This window comes from Phyllostomus discolor, chromosome 1 (genome assembly GCF_004126475.2).
Source record: "Phyllostomus discolor isolate MPI-MPIP mPhyDis1 chromosome 1, mPhyDis1.pri.v3, whole genome shotgun sequence".
NCBI lineage: Eukaryota > Metazoa > Chordata > Mammalia > Chiroptera > Phyllostomidae > Phyllostomus > Phyllostomus discolor.
The window spans coordinates 64325635-64351263 of record NC_040903.2 but is presented as its reverse complement, the minus strand read 5'-3'; the positions used below and the strand labels follow the sequence as shown (position 1 = coordinate 64351263).

The window sequence follows — 25629 nt, the reverse complement described above, 5'->3', positions numbered from 1 at the left end:
TGATAATCTGAGGAATCTATGAAAAAAGCTATTAGAACTAATAATTTAGCATATTTTCAGGATATAAGATCAATATACCAAATCAATTATATTTCAATACAATAGCAACAAAAACCTGAATTAAAATTTTTAACAATTCCATTTATAATAACATCAAAGATATGAAATACTTAGAAATAAATTTGATCAAAGATGTATAGTACTCTACAATTAAAAGCACAAAAATTGCTAAGAGAAATTAAAGGACACCTAAATATATATGGCTGGAGGTCCAGGGTGGGCAAGGTGAGGACTGGAGGACCAGGAAGTCTCCCATATGCACGCAGATAAACTGGAAGGAACAACTGGGGAGCAAGACAGACTGCGCAACCCAGGGTTCCAGCATGGGGGAATAAAGCCTAAAAACACCTGTGAGTGTTGAGGTGGCAGGAGAAACTCCCAGCCTTACAGGAGAGTTCATTGGAGACACGCACAGGGTCCTAGAATGTACACAAACCCACCCACCCAGAATCAGCACCAGAAGGGCCCAGTTTGCTTGTGGGTAGTGGAGGAAATGGCTGAAAGCTGGGGGAGAGCTAAGCAAGTGACATTGTTCCCTCTTGGACCCCTCCCCCACATACAGTGCCACAACATAGCTGTGTGGGTTGCCCGCCCTGGTAAACACCTAAGGCTCTACCCATTACTATGTAACAGGCATGCAGGGACAAAAAAAACTATGGCCCAAATGAAAGAACAGATCAAAGCTCCAGAAAATATACAACCAAGTGATGAAGATATAGCCAACTCATCAGATGCATAGTTCAAAACACTGGTAATCAGGATGCTCACAGAAATGGTTAAGTATGGTAGCAAAAGAGAGGAAAAAGTAAAAGCTATGACAAGTGAAATAAAGAAAAATGTACAGGGAACCAACCATGAAGAGAGCGAAAATAGGACTCAAAACAACAGTTTGGACCAGAAGGAAGAAATAAACATTCAACCAGAACAGAATGAAGAAACAAGGATTCAAAAAAAAAATGAGGAGAGGCTTAGGAACTTCCAGGACAACTTCAAACATCCTAACATCTGAATTATAGGGAAGAAGAGGAAGAACAAGAAAATGAAAACTTATTTGAACAAATAATGAAAGAGAACTTCCCTAATATGGCAAAGGAAATAGACTTCTAGGAAGTCCAGGAAGCTCAGAGAGTCCCCATAAAGTTGGACCCAAGGAAGCACACATCAAAGCACATAATTACATTACCCAGGATTAAAGAGAATGAGAGAATCTTAAAAACAGCAAGAGAAAAGGAGACAGTTATCTATAAAGGAGTTCCCATAGGGCTCTCAGTGGATTTCTCAAAAGAAACCTTGTAGGCAAGAAGGGACTGGAAAGAAGTATTGGAAGTCACGAAAGGCAAGGACCTACATCCAAGATTACCCTATCCAGCAAAGCTATCATTTAGAATGGAAGGGCAGATAAAGTGCTTCCAAAATAAGGTCAAGTTCAAGTTCATTATCACCAAGCCCTTATATTTGAAAAGTTAAAAGGACTTAGCTAAGAAAAAGAAGATAAAAATACAAATAGTAAAATGACAACAAACTCACGACTATCAACAACTGAACCTAAAAGAAACAAAAAAAGCAAAAACAAACTAAGCAAATAACTAGAACAGGGACAGATTCACACAAATAGAAATCACATGGAGGTTTATCAGCAGGGAGGGGAATGTGGGAAAATGGGGGAAAGGTAAAGGGAATAAGAAGCATAAATGGTAGGTACAAAATAGACAGGGGGAGGTTAAGAATAGTATGGGAAATGGAGAATCCAGAGAACTTATATGTACAACCCATGACATGAACTAAGGTGGGGGAATGATGGTGGGAGGTGAGGTAAAGGGAGGAGGGAAATAAAGGAGAGAAAAAATGGGAAAGCTGTAGTAGCATAATCAATAAAATATATTTTTTAAAAAATCTAAATGTAAGAACTAAAATCAGAAAACTAGAAAAAAACAAAATATTTTAATGATCTTGAGTTTTATACATATATGCACAAAATGTACAAAGTATAAGACATCTATAAATTGAACTTCATCAACAATAAAAGGTTACTTTTTTCCTAAAAATCACTGTAGAGAAAATGAAAACACAAGTCACAGATGAGAAAAAAATATTTACACAACACATACCCGATAAAGAACTGGTATCCAGGGTATGTAAAAAGAACTCAAGAGACTTTGCTTTGGGCAATGGGCACACGGTGCAGTGTGCAGATGATGTTTTGTTGAGTTGTGCACTTGAAACCTGTATGGTTTTGTGAACCAATGTCACTCCAAGAAAGTCAATTAAAAATGATAAAATAAAAATAAAAAAAGAACTCTCTGTTTTCTAAAAATTACTAGGAAAAAAACTCAGGGATAGGACAAACAACCCAATTAAAAATTGGGCAAAAGATTTGAATATACTCCATTAAAGATGATAATCAGCACAAGAAAGATGACAAATCAGCACATGAAAAGATGGTCAACAACATTAGTTACTAGGGAAGTGTAAATTAAATCACAATGAGATGCCACAGCGTGTTTTACATGGTGAAATATGGTAACTAAAATTGAAAAGACAGACCATACTGAGTTTGGCAAGAAGTGGAGTAACTGGAACTCTCATACACTACTGATGAGGATGTACTTTGAAAAACCATTTGGTAGTTTAACATACACCTACCATGTAAGCCAGCTATTCTACTCCTATGTATTTATTGAAAAGAAATGAAACCTATGTCCACACAAACACTTGTACAGTGATGTTCATAGCTGCTTTATTTGTAAAAGTCCCAAACTGAAAATAATCTAAATGTCCATTCAGAGGTGAATGGATAAACAAATTGTATATGCATGCTATGAAATATTGTTACTTTTATTTGGTGATAAAAATGAATGAATTATTGATACCTACAAAAACATAGATCAATCTCACAATTATGCTAGATGAAAAAAGCCAGGCCCCCCCAAAAAGAGTACTCAATATAGATTCCATTCCAGAAAACGGAAACTAGTGTACAGTGACAGAAGGTATATCAGGGGTTACCTGGAAATGAAAGCTGGCATGCAGTGGTAGGAAGGAATGGATGAAAACCGCATGATAAACCTTTGCTGGGTGGTGGGTATGTTCATATTTGATTGGAGTATATATACCATTGGGGTTGGTGTATACGTATGCCAAGACTCTTCACATTGTACATTTAAGCTATAGCTTGTTATACATCATTTATAACTCAAGGAACTTTCAAATATTCATTATTGGGCTAAAAATTATAATTTCACTGGTGATATAACTAAGATAATAGGCCATATCTATCAACCATTATTAAGGATCAAATATGTGAAATGCAAAATTCTACTTACCATGAATCTATAGTATATTTAAGTAAGTACACTGTTTAAAAATTTTATTTTATAACTACAGTTGACATGCAATATTACTGGGTTGGCTAAAAAGTCCATTACTTTCTCCATAAGATAAAAGACATTTTTCATTTTCACCAATAACTTTAATTTGGACATTTTCAGTATGTCAGCACTCTCCCATGTGGTATAACATTGATTGTTCTCTATGTCTTGATTTGATTGCTATCAACTTCAACTAGTCTACCAGACCATGGAGCATTGTCCAGTGAGAAATCTCCAGCACAAAACTTGACAAAACCACTTTTGACACATTTGATAAGTTACAGCACCTTCTCCATATACTGCATAAATCATTTTTTGCATTTCAATAGTATTTTTACTTTTCTTGAAATAATAAAGCATAATATTGTGAAAATGTTGCATATTTTCTCCCATCTTCAATATTGGAATGGCTGCACAAGAATTCGCCAATTTTGCTAAGTTATTTTTTAAGGCACACTGATAAAACAACTGTCACAACACAATCTAACAAAATTGTTTTGAATGAAGTTAAAGGCAACTAAGCACTACTAGAGCCATCTTATGGAAAAAAAACAAATTAATTTTTTGGCCAGCCTAATATATTAATATTAGGTGAACAACACGGTGATTAGACATTTATATACCTTAAAAAATGATCACCCTGATAAGTCTAGTACCCATCTGACACTTTATGTAGTTTTTATGATGTTAGTGACTATATTCCCTATGCTGTACTTTACATACCATCACTGTCTTAATAATTGGCAATGTCCTTCTTAATCCCTTTGCCTTTTTCATGAAGAGTTCCCTGGATAGCTAATAAACTGTGACTTCCTGTATGCTCTCAGTGCCCTGACCAATACTCCTATTATAGTCTTTCTCACATTGAATTTTATTTTGTATTTACATGTTGGCTTTCCTTTCCCTCCAGGACCCTCAAAGACTAAGGATTTCTAGCCTAACACAATCTCCAGCTGATTGTTCTTAACACAGGAAATACATGTTTAAATATAATAAATATAAATTATAATGAGGTCATAAACTACACTGAATAAATTCAAAGCAACATTTACTAAGTCCATGGATTATAGTTTCTACCTAATAACTTTCCCCAGTGCTGACTGCCACTCATGCTTCCTATTCACAGGTACAGTAAAGACTTGCCCTCCCTCCTTCAGTGGATTGGCAGAGAACACTCAGATTAGAGCTCAGCAGCTACTCCTCACTTCAGCCTGTCCACAAACCCAACTTTTTTTTCCTGCTTTCCCAATTTCTTAGCATAAACTAAAAGGGGCGTTGGTGTGTGTGTATCCTGTGAAACTTTTACCCTTTGGTTAATGAGTAACCCATGTGTTGACTACCCCATTTTCGTCTTTGAATTCCCTCAATAGTGATCAGTGTTGAATTTGCTGGTGATTTCACACAGGAAATGGAGGAAAAGGGTTACATTGCTAGGTAGTAGAGCTCTAACCTCTGCAACTTTTAAAAGCAAAAAATATAATAATTCCCTATGTCATTTTGACCAACTCTTGGACTTGACAGCAACCTCTTCTCTCAGCCTTCTTTGTTGGCACAAGATGGGTGTGGGATCCTCTCTTCTCTCCCTCCATACTTTCTGTCTCATTACTGTGCTAGCTCCTAGAAGCTTGTGAGAGCTGCCTGTGAAAGTTTCAAGGTGTTGTGAGCAGGTTGTAAAACACCTGGTAGCTTGAAATTGGCCAGGGTAGAAGTATTTACACTATAAGAATCAGCAAATGTGACAGGTCAGGGATCCCGCCTCCCCAAGATACTTGTTAAACATGAACCAGGGTGGTGCTGCTTCTACACATCCCCACAATTGGGCAACCTGTTGGCCTGACTCACAAATTTTCATTCTTGCCCCAGTTTGAGCCTTATGGAGGCCTATGGGGGAGGCCGGGTAAGACTTGCCTGCCACCTGCCTTACCAAGCAACATTGCCCAAGACTGCCCCTAAGCTTCAGTCAAACAAAACTGCCATTTTAGCTTCAAATAGCAACTACTGTCTCAGGAAATTAAAGGTGTCTTTCTTTCCACCAAGATTTTGAGCAAATGCTTTTCAGTATTTATACTTTAACTTTGGCTTCTCTGAAAAGCAGAGTTTATGTCATTTTGAAATCACTCTTGCCTTCATATCAAGCTCAGTCTAGAACATTCAAATCACCATACAGTGCCAACTAGAATAAAGCTGTATTGTAAAATATGGATAGTCTTTAAAACTTTTTGTTTTAGCAATATATATCCTTCTATAACTTGTAGGTGGCTCCAATTTTACTTAACATGGAAAGATGTCAATCATAATGTATCTAATTTTTTAGTAGGTTAGCTGCATAGAGGGGCTTGTGACTTTACAGCCACTGATATTTAAAATCCAAGTCAATGGATTATAGCAAGCATAACTATTACAAAAGAAGAATTATTCCTGGCCAAATTGCAATCAGAAAACAGTATTCAAACTACTTACTTCCTGAAGTTGCTGTGTTCAAAGAATCTTTTAATGTCCAGTTTAGAAATAAAGCATTATCCTCTGATATAATAAAGGAGAGATTAAAGAAGAAATAACAAAAGGAAGTTTTTTCTATATGCTTGCTCTTTTCTACTGAAAAATATATATGTCATCAACCAGTTATTTTAGAAAATCGGGATTGCCACACTTCTGTGGTGATTTGTAAGGTAAGAATATGGCTGGGTTGAAAACCCATCTGAAAAGGAGAGGTCACATGTACGCTACAAGTGTGAGCTCGTTTGCAGGATAAATGTGTCTCTATAAAAGTTTCTTGGTAAGTAAAATGCTCTAAATCATATCATACTTCCTTCAAATTTACATTTATAAGTGATTTTCAGTTATAAAGTATAGCTCCCACCCCACAATCTTGAAGGGCAGCGATTCCTATGATATTAGCCCAGTTTTTATGGATAAAAAAAACTAGAAGTTCTGAGATGACAAACAGCTTCTCAATATTGTATTGTAAGTGGATAAGCTGAGAATTAATTCATGTCTTTTGATTCACAGTCTGGCTCTCTTGCCAATATATCATGCTGCATCTCATCTATTTTCATAATGAAACTGAAAATTACTTCCATCACAAACATTTTCTGGTCCTAAGACATACAATACATCATACTAAATAATTCAGTAGTTATTTCCAATAGAATAAATAATGTGTATTTAAAACATTAATAATAATAATCAAAATGAGATATGAATTATAAATAATATACTAAATGATACTAAGTAAATATTATATTAAAATTTAAAATATTTTTCTAGAAACTTCTCTTAGGAGATGAAGACTCACATGCTGTGGCTAGTTTTATCTCAATTAAGACATAAATGGGGTTTTTTAAAAACTGTAATATATATTTAATTAAGATAATCATTAAATATGTACTGGGTACTCATTAGATGCCTAGGAGTTATCTTGAGGATATTCATTCATTAATACTATTTAAGCAACCAGGATAGTGATTTAGTTTCCTATAACATCTCTTCATGGTGAAACCAACCTTTTCTGTCTACTGAAATGTGTAGGATTACTCCAATATTCTTAAGTCAGATTGCTAAGTGATGTTCTGTATAGATCAAACAATCTTTTGTAGCTAGTTTCTACAAACCCCTTCAAGAGCTCAGATCTACATGAAATTCTTCAAATTAATACAGTCCTATAAGATTTTCAATCAATATAGCCAATCATTTCCACTGAGCAACACTTTTTAAAGGAATGGTTTATGAGTGTCTAACAGCTAACCAAGAGAAGTGTGTAGCAGGTAGACAGAGTTGAACTATGAATAGTGCTGACATACTGACATTTCATCTACTAAAAGCAGAAGGATTCAATTTACATTGTTCTCAACTCTGCATGATGGTAACTTCTAATTAGAATCCCGTGGTTATTGTCCATTGGCAGAGGAGAAAGGAATCTCAAACTTTTATTCATTCCATACCTTTTAGTGTTCCTTCAACAAGTCAAATGTTCCAAAACTGCTTCAGGAATTAACTCCTACCTATGACACCAATGTTCTTCTTCAGAGCCCCAGTGTAATCTCTCAATTTCCACATTTGAAAAGGCAGATAATGATTTTTTTTAAAGAACACTTTTCTGCCCTGCACAACTAGCCTTTGGGGTTTTTATATTAATTACATGTTTGAGACACGTGCTATGAAATCCTATAAGCAGAGACTAACCTTAGACCGAAAGAGAATGGGAGCGGGGCGTGGAGAAGGAAAGACTGCACAGGGTGCTGCAGCGCACCTGGGCTAGCAGCAGGGGCAGAGCAAGAAAGCTGTCACCACCCCAAGTCAATAGGCAGCCCCGAATAAGCTGGTGCTCTAGGCGTAGAAGAAGACTGCCGGACAGGAGTGGTGGTCTTTTGTAAAGGATGTAGTCACCCCTAAACCAAGCCCACAGAGGCACATTCGGGGGTCTAAATACCCGAAACCTTTTCTGTTCCTATAGGCTGACTACAACCAGAAGCCAAAGGTTATGAGTCCAAATACCGTAGCCCCCAAAGTCAGCCTCCTACAGCATGCAATAAAAACAAAAGGGTAGCAAGCAGGTCTGAAAGGTTAAAAAGGAATATATTCCACAAGTGGAAACCTATTCATGATTCATACTTATCAGGATGATTCAGAGTAACTGAACTTACTTCACTGGACTAGTTTTATATAATGCCAAAACCAAATAGTACCTCAGAGCGGGGAAAAAAAGTATTTCCTTCATAAGAATCAACAACATGGAAATCCATCACCAGGATAGAAAGAATGAATAAACAAAGAAGGAAGTGTTATTTAAGATTTTCACATTTCCTCTCCAACACAATCACTGTAAGATTTCTGAAGATGAAAAAATGATTACCCACTGTTCAAGCTTACAGAAAGAAATCGCCAAAGATAAGAGGATATCATCCAGAGATGAAAATACAAACAGTAATCTAATATTATCAATTTTCAAACATGGGATCCCATACATTAAAAACTCCAAAAGAACCAATAAATTTAGGGTTTTTCTATTTCTTTAAGAGTCATATTTTATAGTTAGAGTGAGTTACAGTAGTGAAGGAGCTAGCTGTAGACAGTATACCTGGTAAGGTTTCTAAGCCATATACGAGTGGCTATAACTCTTTGCCTTTTAAATTCTTCTGGCTGCCATAAGCGGAGTTGTTCTCCCCCTCTTCTGTGCCCTTTGCACCATCCAAATCTACTACATATCTCTTCAGCACTTACCCTTTGGTTTTCATGTACTCACTCAATAAATACTTATTGGGCATCTGCTATATGCAAGGTACTATACTAGTAAGCAATAATATAATAATGAACAAAGTAGATTTTCTAAAAACATGCTCTCATAAAATTTGTAATGTATTAGGAAATGACTGACAATAAACAAAATGGATGGGCTACATTGTCTTCTCCAAAGTTCATGTGCTGAGGACCCAGCACCTAAGAATGTGGCTCTGTTTGGAGATGGGGCCTTTGAAAAGGGGATTAAGTTAAAATGAGGCCATTAAGGTGGCCCTAATTCAAACTGAATGATGTTCTTACAAGAAAAGGAAATCTGTGTGTACAGAAAGACACCAGGAGTGTGGCACACGTGAAGAGGGCATGTGAGGACACAGTGAGAATATAGCCATTTACAAGTGAAAGAGAGAGACCTTAAGAGAAACCAAACCCACCAACACCTTGATATTAGACTTTTAGCCTCCAGAACTGTGAAAAAATAAATTTCTGTTGTTTAAGCCATCTAGTCTGTAGTAATTTGTTATGGCAGCCCCAGCAAACGAATACACCAAATGATAAGCAAGTTAATAGCAGATGGAATTACAATGTAGTTAGTATGGTGAAGAAAATGCAGGGAAAGAGGGAATGAAAGTACGTGAAATAGGTAGGGTGTTAGTTAGCAAAGACCTCACGTGGAGCTAGTAGTTGGGCACAGCCTTGAACAAGGTGATCAAGTAGACTGTGCACATATGGGGTGTGGGGATGGCAGTGTTCCTGGCAAAGGGAATGACAAGTGCAAAGGTCTGAGGCAGAGGCAGGCAGGGCATGTCCGAGGAAAAAGTAGATCATTAGGAAGGCTGGAAACATCCACTAGTCACTAATGAACATACTCATAAGGGTGGCAGGAGATGAGGTCAGAAAGGTAATGAGAAAGCTGATGGGATAGGCTGCGCTGTTCAGAGTGTGGCCCTCCAACTAGCAGTGCACGCATCATACAGTAGGACTGTCAGCAGTGCAGTCTCAGGCCCCTCCCAGACCTACAAAATCAGAATCTGTATTAAAGTAAAATCCTGAGTGATTTCTAGGCCACTAAGGTATTTAGCAGCTTTATTGAGGTATAACTCATATACCATACAATTTACCCATTTAAAGTATACAAATCAATGATTTTTAGAGTATGCACAGGTGTGTCATACAACCATCACTACAGTCAATTTTGGAACATTTTCATCATCTCAGAAAGAAAGCCTGTACACTTTTATGATTATAAAATTGCTTTCCTTAGTTCTATTAACATTTTTGTGGTTGCAGTTTTCAGGATATGCCTTTTCCCATACTTTTACTTTCAATCTGTTTGTATCTTTGAATAAAAGTATATCTCCTATAAATAGTATAGAGTTGGATCACGTTTTTAATCCAGTCTGACAATCTCTGGCTTTTGATTACATGATTTAATCCATTCACATTTAATGTTATTGTTATATAGTTATTTACTGTGACATTTTACTTTCTGCCTTTACATGTAGGAGGTATTTTTTGTTCTTCTAGTCTTCCATGGTATCATTCTTTTGCCTTATGTGAATATTTTCTAATGTAGCATTTTAATGTCTTTAATAATTTTCAACTACATTTTTACTGGTTTGCTTTAGAATTTACCATATATGAGGTCTGTTTAGGAAGTATCCAGACATGTAATATGAAAAATCAAGACATTTATTGAAGAAGATACAAGATACAAGAAACATTGTACATAGGACAATGACTCCTCAGTCCCCTTCAAAGTAGGCACCTTGGGACCTCACATAGTTCTCCCATTCACCATCAGCTGCCTTGTTGTATTTTCCTGAATCTCACTGATGGTCTGAAATCTCTTCCCTTTCAAAGGTGATTTTAGTTTTGGGAAAAGCCAGAAGTCACGAGGTGCCAAATCTGAACTTTAGGGGGCTGAGTCACCTGGGTAATTTGATATTTCACCAAAAAGTCTGCTTGTGCCTGTGGAGGAATGTTCAAGCTTAACACAAAATTTGATGTAGATTTGTTGCTCTACTCGCTTAGTCATTTTGAATGCAATGGCCACAAAGTACATATGTTCACTGAATGGCATCTACTGCCCCCACTGACTAGTACAGTGAAGGCATCATTGTTCATGCATGCGCATTCCAGTCCACTCTCCTTGGCTGCCAGTTTACATTGATATTGTGAAAATCCTTCTCATTATATTAACAATGGCTGGACTTTTTCTGGGCAGACCTCATATATTAACTCTTCAGAATCAGCTTCCAATTTATACAAGTTTAATTGTACTGATATATCAAGATATTATTCTTATATAGCCCTATTCCCTTTTCTTTGTTTTTGTGGAATTTTTGTTACATAGTATCACATATATTGTTATAAACCAAACTACACATTGTTATGACTCTTACTTTTTCATCTGTAGTCAATTCCTTAGCTCAATACAGCTTTGCTCCTTTATTTTGTCATTAGTAAATACATTACAGATATATTTGAGAAGTGCCTACAAGGACCTTGTAGGCTACTGTAAAAATTTTGTCTTATATTTTGAGTGAAATGGGAAGACATTGAAACAAAGAAGTCACCTGATCTGACATATTTAAAAAAGGTTCTCTGTGTACATTTTGTTGAGAATAGTCTCTAAGAGCGCAGGGGTAGAAGCCAGGAGATCAATTAAGAGATGTTTGCCATGATTTAGGCATGAAATAAAGATGGCTTAGACCAGGTTGAAAGTGGCAGAATTTGGAAGAAACAATTGGCTTCTGGATATGATTTGAATGTAGCCAGTGAGATTTAATGACCGATATTAGGATGGGTAAAAACAGAAGCATCAAGGGTAACTCCAAGCATTTAGCTTTGATCACTGGAAGAATAGGCTCCCCACTAACTGAAGTGGGGAAGATTATTGGAGCTTACAGTTTAAGGGGAGGTCCAGGAGATGCTGTGGAGATGTGTTAGGTTTGAAATTCTTTATAGGTGTTTATTGGGCAAAGGTACATACAAATCTAGAAAGTGCTTTAAACAGGAACTCTAAACTTAGCAATCATTAGCACATAGGTGGTATTTAAATCCATAAGACTCAATGAGGTCCTTGAGGACTGAGAATGAAGAACAAAGAAAAAAGCTAAATTAGGCCTGAAAACTGAGTTCCGGGATACCCTGGTGTCAAAAAGTGGGGGGAGATGAAGAGGAATCTCCAAAGAAGAATGACAAGAAGTGAACATGTTGTAAATATTTGACTTTCTGTATACCTTGTGAGCTGCTAAAAAGTAGAAATGATTTATTACTGTGTCCCTTACACAAGAGTTGTCTGTCTGCTGTTCTCAGCCATGTGCTCTGCTAAAGCTCCCAGTGAGCCTGATGCCCACCTCTAGGTAGAGAGCAACTGTCCCTGTGTCTCTCCCAGAGCTGGGCACCTAGAAGTTGCTGTGTGTTTCTGAAATTGAAACTTAATATATGATTAGCACATAGGAAGGCCCAAAAGTTTCCGATGTTACTTTTCAACTATGACAATCATTAGCCATCAGCTGTGATCTTACCAAGAGGAGCCACACAGATCCCTAAGCTGTGACTGGGGTGACTGCTGTGCAAGCTAATGCTGCCTGGGCATAGCACTTAACACTACAGAAGCTTCAGTGAAATACGTAACACAGGTGAGCAAAGCGGGTAGTGTTTCTGGAGATGGGTCATTTTTAAGTAGCTTCACATTATAAAGTCAAATGCCTTCTCTTCCTATATTTGTGACACGTAATTTTGCTCTCGTTAAGAGTGGTAGCACTAAGTGAAAAGAGAACAGTCAGAATTTTGTTCAAATCCTGGCACTGCCATTTGTAACTGTCTGATGTTCGGCAGGACACTTAAACTCTCTGGGCTCATTTCTTTCCCTTGTGGAATGAGAATAATGAATCCTACTCTGAAGAACCATTGCAAGACCATAGACGCATTTAAATTATCTCATGTATAGTAGGCCCACACAAATGGTAGTTGTTACTATCACAATATAATGTAAAGAATTGTGAATTGAACAATTACTTATCCATAGCCATGTAATAGATGTATTCCAAAACTTAGTGGCTTAAACCAACAATAAACATTTACTATTGCAGAGTTTCTGTAGGTCAGGAATTCCCAAGCAGCTTAGCTGGTGGTTCTTGCTTAGCGGCTCTCATTAGGATGCAAAGTCAAGACAGTGGTCAGGACCAAAGGACCTCCTGCCAAGGAGATTCACACACATGGCTGACAAGCTGGTGCTGGCTGCTGGCCAGAGCCCTCAGTTCCTGCCATGTGGACCTCTTCATGTCCTCATGGTGGTAACTGGCTTCTCTCAGAGCTAGCAATATAATAGACAGCATGGAAGATTATCAAATTGTTTCATGATCTAGTGTTAAAAGTCACACATTGTTATTTCTGGAAGAATATATTGGATACATAGGGCAGTCCCCTTCAGTGAGGTAGAGGGAAAGCATGTGAATAACAGAAGAGGATCATCGAGCACTGTCTTAGGAGTCTGGCTACCACAAATAGTAACTAAAGTACACCTTTAACATTTACCTGTTACACTATTTGAAAATATGGAACAACAGTAAAATGTGCTTGCTTTCTCTGTGCCACTTCTAATTGCAAATAATTCCAATGATTTCTTAATGACTTTAAATGTGTGTGATTATTTTTATTGTTATTCTCTTTGCATTAAAGGTTTCTTTCAAATGACTAGTTATTTGAGCAAGCATGGGGCAAGCTTCTGAAGTGAATACATAATTGACATTTAGTATAACTGGAAACTCAGTGTTTCAGTTTTCCTGAGGGAAAATGAAGTTTTATTTCCACTGACAAAGCTATGATAATATAATACACTATCTCAATCTTGCAGCATGGTAAAAAATAATACTAAGAAACTCTTATCAATTATTAAGAAAGTCAGATTAGTGAAATAAAAAACAAACTGACAGTAACCAGAGGGGAGGTGGGAGGGGATAATGGGGGCAAAAGGAGGGAGGCTCATCAAGGAACATGTATAAAGGACACATGGACAAAGCCAAAGCAGGGGTAGGATCGAGGGTGGGAGGCAGGGGTGGCTGGGGTGAGGAGGAGTGATGGGGAGAAAATGGAGACTATACTTGGACAACAATTTTTAAAAATGATAAAGGGGAAAAAAAGAAAGTCAGATTAGGATTATACTGGTTATCTTCCAAAATCAACAACCACAAAAAAATTATTTCCTACCCTCCCCCTAACCAGTTGCCTGACATTGAGATTGTGAGTCATAATCTCATTTTTTTATGTTTAAACTGAGGAAATTGGAGTTTTGGGGAAAATAAAAATCATACATTCTCATTTTAAGAGCATAAAAATATATGAATTAGAGCAATTTATTACTTCAGGTTCTTAAATTGTATGATTGTTTATTTCTTATGCATTCTTTGAAGTATAGAATGATGGTTAAACCACCTTTAAGTATATTTGGCATAATTTTTATTTTATAAGTACAAAAAATAGTTTCAGGGACATCTATCATAGCATTGTTATTAGTTCACCTGCCTCTACTTAAAATTTTATATCAGCAAACACAGCCACTGCCTTGGTTACGGAGAGAAATTTCCCAAGATATTATGAATGTACCATGCTGGTATGAATGACAGTTTTGTGTTAACATTTTCTTTCTGACCTCTGTACCAAGGAAGGAAGGCATGTTAGATTTTGAAGCTCTTAAAAGCTCACAAGAAAAGGTAAGTTAAAGGGTCAGAGGTGGGAAGACAAAATATTGGTATTACTTTCAGAAGCAATGAAAGTAACAAAGATTTAAAGCTGAGTAGAAACAAGAATGATATGTACATTATTCTATGTCAAGGAAATCTTGTATATGACTGAACTTGTTTTTCTTGACAGACAAGCTGAAACTTAAAAACCTGCTTTGTTAGCAGGCTGTCAAATGGTATGCTCATACTTGGTGGGTTTTTTTTGAAGTTTTATCTGCCATAACTTATACTTTTTCTCTTCAAGCTGCAATTCACTCTCCAAGATAATGAATAGCAAAGAGCATTTAGGGCAAGTATTCAACTCACTTTGCCTTTCACCCTGCCAATACATCCTAACTAGCATCTTTATGGTCCCCCTTTAATATGTTACTTTCAGAAGATTCTATTGTTCTAGGCCTTTTTAAATGATATTACATGAAATAAGTCATCAAGCCTACACACTCACCAACTAGTGTATGGTTTAAGCCACACCTGGCCTATGCAAAGGCTGTGTTCCAAAATATGAAAACATGAAGCTTATCAAAAAACTATCAGCATGCAAGTCATCTTTCTTGCCTTAACAATTGTTCAGGAAGCTACAGGGCGGTGGTTTGCACTGTGTTCCTGAGAAGATCTCAAAGTCTCTCTTCACTGGAGATACCAATTTAACTACTCTAGTGTGTAAAGATGTAAGAGACTGCTGTTGTTTAAAAAATATTTTCTTCCACCTTTAAGAAACACCTTAAGGTCTGATAGTCGATAGAATGATGAGAATGGTGGAATGATTTAATATACACATGGCAGGTGTATCTGGTTCACCATCACTGACTGGTGCTTCCTTTCATAGCATAGAGTTGTTGCTGCAAGCAGTTTCCCAGACAGGCAAGACATTCGCCAGTGCCAACTATGCACCAACTCCACTCACATTCTATTGGCCAAAACCAGTCACATGACCCCAAACATATAGATGGGCCAGTTCCAAACAATGGAAGTGATGTGTGGCTCTTCCAAGTTGTGTGTGCTATTTCCATAGTGTCTTCATCCTCAGCAGCAAGCCTGGGATCATCTGCTAAAGGTGGCTACACTGTACAATGGAAGGGGCCAGAATCCCTAAGTCAGTACTCATAGGAGAGTTGCTTATTCAAGAAAGAATATCCATATTGAATGTTGTATGAGAAAGAATAAAATTTTGTGTCATAACATTGTGGTTTAGGGGATTTTCTACAGCAGTTCATCTACCCTGACCAAATGGCAGACACCGAACAACTGTAAATGTAAATTTTCTCAGGATCCAGGAGACTCTGAGAAAATGGAAAAGAAGCACAAGGAAGAAAAAGGCACAGACACAGAAGCAGAAAAACCCAGGAGGGGAGCAGTGGGTTCATTTCTGGGGTAAACCCCCATGAAATATCTGCTCTTAGAACAATGAGTTCATTAGTTTGAAGCAATGTGGGCTAACATGAACAGCTTGGTTATCCATGCAATTATCATTTTTTTCTAAAAATGTAGTCAGAAAAATTACAAATAATCTCTGTCAGGTTGAAAAAGAAGCAAATGAGGAGTACTAAAATGGGTATGTAGCATTTTTAATAGTTTATAATATTGTATCTGGGAGATAACCCAGTGAAAAGGACTGGGCTGAAGGAACCCAGAGAAACATTCAAAAGGAAAGAATAAGGTGGGAAAAACACTGAAAAAAACCCTGAAGATTCAAAGTAAGAGAAAGTGTCAGAGAAGTTACAAAGTGGTTTCAAAACAGAAGTCAAAGTTTATGGATTTCAGGATGATTTTTAAAAAGCTAGAAATTAGAGATGGTAGAGAACATGCTTCAAAGACTTAAGAATTATATTTATTCGACAAACTTACTGAGCAACTAGTATGTGCTGAGTCTGTGATAGGCACCAGGGATAGAACTGTGTGGAGTTCAGTCTTCTTAAACAGAGAATAAACAGCACACACACCAAAAAGCTGTGATACATAGTATTCTGTCCCACTAGTCCTCAGAATGGCAACAATTTTTCTTTGACTCAAAAACAGAGTCAAGGCTAGTGCAGAAAAAGAGCACAATTTCTCCCCCACTACAACTCCATCTTCCTAATTCTATATTAGCAACCTGAAAACGACAAAGTGGCTAAAGAAAGAGAAAATTCTAAGACTTCAACAGACCATGATGAAAATAGAGCTAAATAATTATTTCTAAGAAAATAACATTACTTTTTATCACCACACACTGAATAGCTTTCCTGATTGTTCCCTGTAAGTCTGTAATAGCACTGGTTGCAGAATGCAAGAATGCACAGTTTCTGACAATAGACAATACAACTGAAAAAATTAGTCTCCTATGTGCAAAATAACACTGTCACCACAATGGGCTATTCGTGCCTGCTCTCTCTGGACCTTTGCAGAACAGAATACCAGTGCAGGCTAATTACACGAGCTAGCTGAAAATTGAGTATGTATTGGAAAGCCATCCCCCTAAAGAGTAGCCGACAAAAGGTCTTAGCACCAAACACAAACCAACAGGAAAAAAGTGAGAGGGCAAACAAGAGAGCATGTGCAGAGGCATTCTGATTAGCATACTGCTGTTAATCATTTTTGTGGATGTGCATAAGAGAGTTGTACAATTCTCTGCCATAGAAAAGAACACTTCCAGCACAACTCACTTGTGAGCTCACTTGCGTCCACTCAGACCTGTACTTAATGCACAGGGACCAGGAGAGCAGCGGGGCAACGGCTCCTCCCTGCTCACCCGGGGATCCTCTCTCCAGGAACCTGCATCCTAGCCTCTTTTTCTCCACCTAAATGGAATTTGCTTTGGCTCTCAAAATGAGAAAGAAAGAAAAGAGAGAAAGGAAGGAGGAAAGAAAAAAAAAAGAAAGAACACTTACCAGGATGAAAGAATTTTCCCCCATGCTGACTCAAATGCTCTGCCCCAGTGCACCGCTGTGGATCAGCCTTAGGTTGAGGACCTTTGTCACTCTGTGGTGCAAAACGAGTTCATGTCCGGAAAGAAAGTTAAGAGTCAAAGGCAGTCCTGGCCCAGTGGCTTGGTTGGAGCATTGTCCTATACACCAAAGGGCTTTGGGTTCATCCTTGGTCAGGGTCCTTGAGTGGGGCTCAAACAAATGACAACCGAACAACATCTCTCTCTCTCTCTCTCCCCGCGCCCCATCCCTCCTTTCCTAGCATATCCTCTGGTGAAGGTTTAAAAAGAAAAAGAAAAAGATGCAAAGGCAACTTTCACACACTGCTTCCCATGTTGGCAAAGAGTACAGCTGGCTTGTCCCAGGGGATGGTAGAGGGGCCGAGCAAGGACCAATTGTTCCAAGTTCTTCTCTTCATGGGGCATGATGCCATTCATCGGGAAGAGGTTTAGAATTTGAGTCCTTCAGAAAAAGTTTCAGAAAGAGCCCAACAAACAACATACAAATGCTCCTCATGGTCAAAACAAATGTGTAGTGTCATCGATGACACATGAGCCACTTTAGGTCCACACCCAAATCCAGTGACTTTGTCATTCGAGAAGAGAAGCATGGGTTGGTGAGCCAGGGTCCCAGCAGGAATGATGGCCCAAACTGTGTCATTTGAGGGACTCTTCTTAAAGGCCTAGGCCAAATGTAGGGGAACACAAGTACGGCATCAGGGAATTACTTCCAGTTTATTCCTAAACTGAAGATTCCGAGGGAGGGGAGGGGGGGATCCTAACACAATCATGGCCTTCATTCCAGATGCAGTGCTGTCCTTCAGTCAAGGATGTAACTGAGCTGGAGCAACTCCACAGTGAGAAAGCTTTTCCTTCTTCCCTTTTTCTGATCAATTTCTAGTGCTATTCTCTGGGTCAAATCCAAAGGGAACCAGATGACAAAGGAGCCTATAGGTGAAGTTCCTGTAAGCTGGCCGCCTGGAGCCAAGAATGACCCAGACTGAACTGTAGTGAGGACAGAAAAGCAGATCAGGGGTGGCAAATGGAAGGTCCTCAGCACAGTCAATTTGTCCAGGAAACTTAGGGCCATCAGTTGGGATTTAAGGAAAACAAAAGTTTTAGTAGGGCTATCCTTTTGTGATAAACTGAGCTAACATACAGGATTGGACTGTCAAACTAGATCAACTCGAATCAGAGATCTCACCCCGTGCCAGGCTTTCCCAACAATTTCAGGGATCCAGTCAGTCAAGAGTCTCAGTCAGACAAAGCAGAGAGTTTCCTGGGACAGTAAGGGTGGCCTCCCCAGCCCTGGCTTCCTGCCCTGGACATGCAGGTGCCCAGAATAGGAGGTGAAGTCTCAAGGTGAGGTCTGTGAGGTTCTTTGCACAGGAGGAATTTTTAAACCATGAAGCACTGTCCTTTATACCCAGAGACTTGGATGGCTTGGGTGCCACTCTCCATGGAGATGTGCCTCATAAATCCTGGGTTCTGTTGACAATAAGTAACACTTTAGCCAGGGCACAGTCTGCTAGGGGCTTTCAATGGATAAGGTTTCGTTCTCCTAACAAAATCATTAGTCTATAACCCAGAGGTGCAGTGAGAAAGAAATTCGGCAAGGTTGCCTACCTTGCTTTCTCCCCACCCCCACCCCCACACATACAACCTCCCACACCCCCAGGAATGGGGGTGAATGAATTTTAGGCATCTTTTTCAACTCTCTGTCCACAAACACTATATAAGAGAAAAAAGTGTGTGTAGGTGGGGGAGTAGTGAGAGAGACAGACAGACAGAGGAAAAAGAGAGAGTGAGAGAGAAGGAAAGAATGGAGGAGGAAGCAAATGGAGAGGGGGAGAGATTTTTAGGAAGAGAAAGAGAAAACACTAAAATACAGAGGAGGGAAAGTCACTGGTGTCTCTTGCATGAGACTGGCATGAGGAAATCTGCTAACCCTCTTACCCTAAAGAACCTTCCCACTTTGTCAGGCAAGCCCATGGCGAAATGCAACTCTGATTAGTTTTTCTGAGGGAGACTACAGGTGTGACCATGTGCCCCCACCCCACAGGCTCCTCCTGGCCAGCACCGTCAGCCCCTGCTCTGTCCAGACACAGGCAAGGCAGTGCCTCTGCCCTCTGACTCTTAGGCCACCAGGGCCTCCTCTGTGTCTGAAGCTTGTAGCTTTTAGATCTCTTCCTAATGTGGAGAAGACGGTGTCACAAACTCTCTAAAATACAGGATTGTAGGTAAGCATGGGGAGGTTGGGAGTGAGCCACAGTTGGAACTTGGGGTGAATTTGTCAACTTTCTGGGATTGTAAGCAATTTAATACAAGGGTGCATTTTTTTCTAAAATCAGGTCCAGAATGTTGATAATATTCTCAGAAAGATTGAGGGCCTATAGAAATTTAGCCCGAGAAACTACACAGAGTTTTTTGTGAATGTGGAGCCAGGGACAAACCGGCAGAGTCCCCACTGTGGGGTCTGATCCTGGGCCGCACTGGTCAGCTGCTCTTCCAACCTCCACACCCACGGGAGCATCTCCAAGCCCAAGGTCAAGCCTGAGCAGGAACACAGTCTTATTTTCCAGATGATTTCAAAGATGCTATAAAACATTTTGAATATAGAATGGTTATGTTCAAATTAAATCACCCAGGAAGAGTAGAGCTTACCTTTTCGTTTTGTTAGATAACTTCTGGAAGCCATGTTGCAGACTTGTGCATCTCTCTGTCAGCTGGAGTGACCTCTCGTTCAGATAGGTGCTGTTCCATGAAAGAGATTTTACAGAAAGATTGATTGAAAAGGAGAGCTTATAAGATGTTGTTAACAAAAAGCAGATTTAATTGCTAAAGTGTGCCCAAATGAAGTCTGGGTTTTATTCCATTATTAGATTTCTGCGTGGAAAAGGAAATTGATGTTTTCACTTCTGACAGGTCTAAATTTTTTTTTAAAAAGCTCACACTATGAAGTCAAAAAGGAAAGGACCACCTATGGAAGGCTTTGCATTTTCATATTTTGCAGTTATTATGTACAATGAATGAGTTATTGAGTAGTTTTAATCATTGTGTGTGTAAGCAGAGTTCATTTTTTAAAATATGTTATCTCTGGTAGGAAGCATGCAGACACAGGAGATCAATAGTTCTCTCCAGAAGAACACAAGGTAAATCTGGCCTTTGATTATTACAGTAACTGTGATACAGGGCCTGTTGCTCTTGCTTTATGAATCTGAAAAATTGGAGTTGGAACAAAACCAAATAAAACAGCCAGGCATCATGGAGTTGGGCTGCCTAAGGAGCCTCATGGAGGTATGCAAGCTAGTTAAACACCCCAGGCACCAGCTTCCACCTCCCTCATCCTTCCCTCAGTGTCATTGTCACGACATATAGTGACACAGAAAGCATGTAAAGCAATTGGCACCACGCCTGATACAGCATATGGTCAACTAGTATTACATATTTCCCTTAGACTTCAAAATTGTGCATTCAACTCTGACTACTGTAAATACCTTTATTTAACCATCCTGAGGGTGTTTGCTAAAGACAGCCTAATAGGGGCTGGGGGCTGGGCCCAGGATGCTTAGGATATTGGAGGTAGATAAAATAAGCACAGTCGGTCCCTTTTCCGAGTGGAGCTTGCAGCCTGGTCAGGGAGAAAGACACATCAAACCAAACACCACATGAGTGAATATAGTGTAGAACTGTGAACTGTGATTCAGATCATTAACACAGCAGTGGGTGCCTTGGAGGATAGTAATGGGGAGACCCCTGCACACTGAGGGGCCTCTGAGATAGTGTTATTTAGGTGGTGATCTCAAGGATAATCCAAATAGCGAGATGTCTTTGGGAAGTTGGGGGTGGGGGTGGGGGCATTCCAGGCAGAGGGAAAAGCATGTGTAAAGGCCCAGAATGGGGAGTAACCCAGAGTGTTTGAGGCACTGAACGAAGGAGGTGGGGCTCACAGCTGAAGGCTGACGGGTGTTTGGAGCAGTGAGCAGGGGCCAGAGCACACAGACCTGATAAACCATGTTGTGAATTTATCCGGATAAGAAGGAGAAGCAATAGAAGGTTTGTGCCAGGGCAGTGATGTGACCTGGTATCTGCTTTAAGAGGTTCACTACACAGAGAAATGAAATGAGGAGAAGCAGGACTGCAGGAAAAGGGGTGAAGTTAGGAGGCATCCATGGGGTTATAAGAGAGCCATGGTGCCCACTTAGATATGATGTCATAAAAGACAACACCCAACTCACAGTCATTTTACATCACCAAGTTCTGGTATCTGCTCATGAAATGCCCACTGCACGACTGCGTGGCTTTCTAGGGCATCTCTGCTTCATGCTGTTTATGCATTCAGAGTAGTCCTGGGGCACCTTCATTGCACCATCAGCAACCTGCTCCCATAACTGGTGTGGCAGAAGAAGAGCATGCTGGGGGCACAGTCTGACCCTGCATCTGAATGCTCTAGTGCCATCAAAGCAGACCCGTGCCCCCCCACCTGACTGCCAAGTGGGACTCAGAAAAGAGTGCCCATCCTGAGTGCCCAGAAAGAGAGGAGTTTGGGATATGGGTGTGGATGACGGCACCACGCTGTCCATCAGCCCCAAGAGAAGCTTAGAGATTTAAGTTCTGTTCTGGAGATAAGTCTGACAGGACTTCAGAATAAATTGGATATGGAAGGTGAGGGATATAAAAGAGAAAGATTCATAATTAATTCTCCAATATGCCTCAAAAGTGTCTTCTAAAAACACTGTGCACAGAGTATATATGGGCTCATAAAATCCCTCTTCATCCTGATATGATTTTTCTTCCCCTCTCTCACTGCCTTCTTCTTTTGCCCTCCTTCTGTCTATATGTCTCGCCTTCTCTGCTTCTAGAATGTATTATCGTACTTTCCAAGGATTTGTTTGTTTCTAATTGGCTGTGTATTTTATTCAGGCAGCATCATTAATGAAGTGAATTACCAAGCCAGCAGTGCTTTGAATTATGATGGCTTTGCCATACTGAATTGTAAAACTGTGATGAGCAGGCACCCATAGGACTTAATGCCATAAAGCTTTCCTTAAGTTGGAGAGTATATTTGTTAATAAAACGTCAAAACAGTTTTTCCCAACTGAATCACAGAAGACTGATGGAAGGCAAGGGAGAGTGCCTAGGGGACGATCGCAGGGAAAGAATGAAGTCACAGGAAAAAACAGAGTCAGTAGGTGTCAGTGGGACCAGCCTTCGAATCCAGGCTCCACACTCTGACTATTGTCTTTGAACCTAAGGGTTTCCTTTTTTAAATCTTTGCTCAATAAAGTAGCTATAGGAATGCCATAGACAGTATGTTTGTGTCCCCTGAATTCATTCATTGAAATTCCCCAAGGTGATGGTATTAGGAGGTGGAGCCTCTGGGAGGTGATGAGGTCCTGAAGGGGGAGCTCTGGTGAATGGAATTAGTATGCAAATAAAATCCGATGGAGACAGTCTTTGGCCACCTTCTGCCTGTGAGGTTACAGTGAAAGAAGGTCGCCTATGGTAACAGTGGAAAATTGTATCAGTGGGAAAATGTAACCCATCCCACCATTCTTTTGACATTGTTTCTGTAAGTGCTGACTCTGACTGATATACAGCATGTAGATGAACAGCAGGTTTGTATTAGAATCCTAGGAATTAATTTCAAAATATACAGCCTCTGACCTTCAGGCATCCCTGTTCCAGGAGATTTGTTGACTTTCAACCGTGGAGTCAGGATGACATGGATCCAGGATGACTAAACCAGCATGAGGCACACCGGACCGTCACCTGCTTTATTGGAACTGCACAGGGAGAACTTTTCAACCCACACCTGCCCTTGATCTCTTTGTTCTGTTCCCCTCTCCCTCCTACTAAAAACCTCTGCCTCCACTGAGATGTGGAGATGGGCTTTGAGACAAGAGTCCCCCATCTTCCAGGTTGCCGGCCCTGAAAATAAACCATTTTCCTTTACATCAGCACCTGCCTCTTAAGTGCTGGCTTTGCAGCAGCAGGCAGTCAGACCTGCTCTCAGTTACAGTTTTTGGCAACTCCAGATGGGACAACGTGGACTCCACTAAGGTCCAGAGGGCCCAGCATGGAGTCCTAGCTGCTTGTTGCAGGCTGACCCAATGGCAAGGATTGTAGAAATTTTCCAGCAGCTGTCGAGAGTTCTTTATCTCAGGGACTCTTCCTGTTCTCCCCGACAAGGCATCAGCTGCCTTTAAACACATTGCTGGTGAAAGGTACTGGGTTGCTGGTGGGCTGACAAGTCCAGGCTGGGCAAGTCCCAGGTGTGTATAACCAGGAAGGAGCCCCTGCCCCACCACTTGGGTTCTTTGAAACATTTGGGATTCTGTAAGAATCAATAGGCACCCCTTAGCAACAGGCATGACTCAGTGACAAGAAAAAAATCTCAGTTCCCCTGTGTGGGATTTGGTTGGGGTGCTCTTTTAGTTTGGATTTGGGTATTGTTTGCTTTTCTCATTGCATATAGCTTTGTAATTGTCTGTTAGTTTTGTTTCCTCGTTCCCCTGCGGGAGGAAGTCTGCTTCTGTTTGAGAGCTCTCCTCTGTTTCTCTCTGTCTGTCTGTCTTATCCTTTGGGGACTTGGTTTGATCTTTGCTATTTTGTATATACCAGGAATCTTCTGTCTCCACCGTTTGGGCTGTGCCATTTGGACCTTGTAAAGGTCATTTGCTCTACTGGTTGCCGTTTGGGCTTCTGTGGCACTTGGACCTCGTCAGGGTGTTTCCAGCACCAGATGGTGTGAGATAAGAGTCTAAGGCTAGTCTCAGCCTGTCCTTTTAGAGGAGTTAGTTTTAGGGTACTTGCTTGGACTTTGTCTTTGCTTTAGATTTTGTTTTTGCTTCTGTTTTGAAAGGAGTGGTTCAGTCTCGGTTCCTTCAGAGAGTCTATTAGATTGCATTTTAGACTAATTAGAACTGTTTTGCTAGCGGTTTGGTAAATAAGATTAAGATCTCTAATGTGCAAGCTTTCAAGCTGTTACATCATGAGGATTCTACTCAGTAAAGGTTAAAATCAATGGTTTAAAGAGGGGCAAAGGACTTCCTGTTGAGATGGCAGCACAGGTAAACATGGCTTGCCTCCTCACACGACAATATCACAATTACGGCTAAAATATAGAACAACCATCGCTCAGAACCACCAGAAATCAAGTTGAATGGAAGTGTGGCAACTACAGATATAAAGAAGCCACATCTGTCCAGACTGGTAGGAGGGGGGAAGATGTGGAACAGGCTGGTCCCACATCCACATGTGGTGGATTATTGTGAGGGATATTTCAGGAGTGAGGAGTTCCAGCCCCACACCAGACCCCCCAGCCCAGGGTTCCAGTTCCAGGGAGGTTAACCCCCCACAACTTCTGCCTGCAAAGGCCATCAGGGATTGAGTTGGTAGAAGAAACTTCAGAAGCCCCAAGCAGTTCCTCTTAAAGAACCCATACACAGGCTTAGATTCACTTTCTCTGAGCTCCAGCACTGGAGTAGGAGTTTGAAAGGCACCAGGGGCAGACAGGGAGGAATGGGAGTGTCTGCCTTATCAAGGAGACAGCTGAGGGACAGTTTTCTCTCAGACAGAAAGGCGGACAGAGGCCATTATCCCTTTCTGAGCCCTCCACCCACAGAGCCACAGAGCAGGAAGGCAGGTGCCACATCTGAGACTCCATCAAGCTGGCTCACACAGTTTGCCCCACCCCAGAGATCCTCTAAGAGGAAAAAAGATTTCACTCCCCTCTCAGAGAGTAAAACTCAGTAAGATAAGGAAAAGGATAAAATATGGACACTTTTAAAGTTAAGCAGCTCAAGCTGTGTCAAGCCTGGTATCTCCCCACCTCTTCTCCAGCCTCCTTAAAGTTGCCAAGGTCACTAGAGAATTAAATAGCTTGCTCCTGAGCACACTAAAGGAACGCAGCCATTGCTGGGAATCCAAATAAGCATTCTAAGTTAAAATGATGTCTTTCGAAGTTATTAAGATAAAATATATTTGTTTTTGCCTGTGTTTATGAAAAAGTTCATGTTATCTCTATTCTGCCTCTTAAAAATGTAAATGTATTTGCAAATGGAAAAAAATGTTTCTGAAAGTTATGAAATATATTCATAAATATGTTAATCTATGAGAATGTTAATTACTTACTTTTAGTTGTCACTAAAAATTGAGAATTCTAATTAAGTTGGGAAAAATATATGGTTTTGGTAAAAAAAAAGACAACCTATATTGAAGGAAATAGAATTGGAAGTGGGTTATTCTAAACTGGTTATTTCTGGATGACTAAAAAAAGCAAAAGAAAAGGGACTGGGAAAGTTGCAGAAGG

The 25629-nt window shown here is 39.9% G+C and overlaps 1 protein-coding gene across 1 annotated transcript in view; it reads right to left on the bottom strand.

Annotated features, from left to right (window-relative positions):
* The window catches only part of ST8SIA6 (ST8 alpha-N-acetyl-neuraminide alpha-2,8-sialyltransferase 6), a 132076-nt gene that overhangs the window by 43577 nt on the left and 62870 nt on the right, over positions 1 to 25629 (bottom strand). Inside the window, exon 3 of the mRNA XM_028507732.2 lies at positions 19980 to 20069. Coding sequence (XP_028363533.1) covers positions 19980 to 20069 — 90 coding nt within the window. The remainder of the gene's footprint in view (positions 1 to 19979; positions 20070 to 25629) is intronic.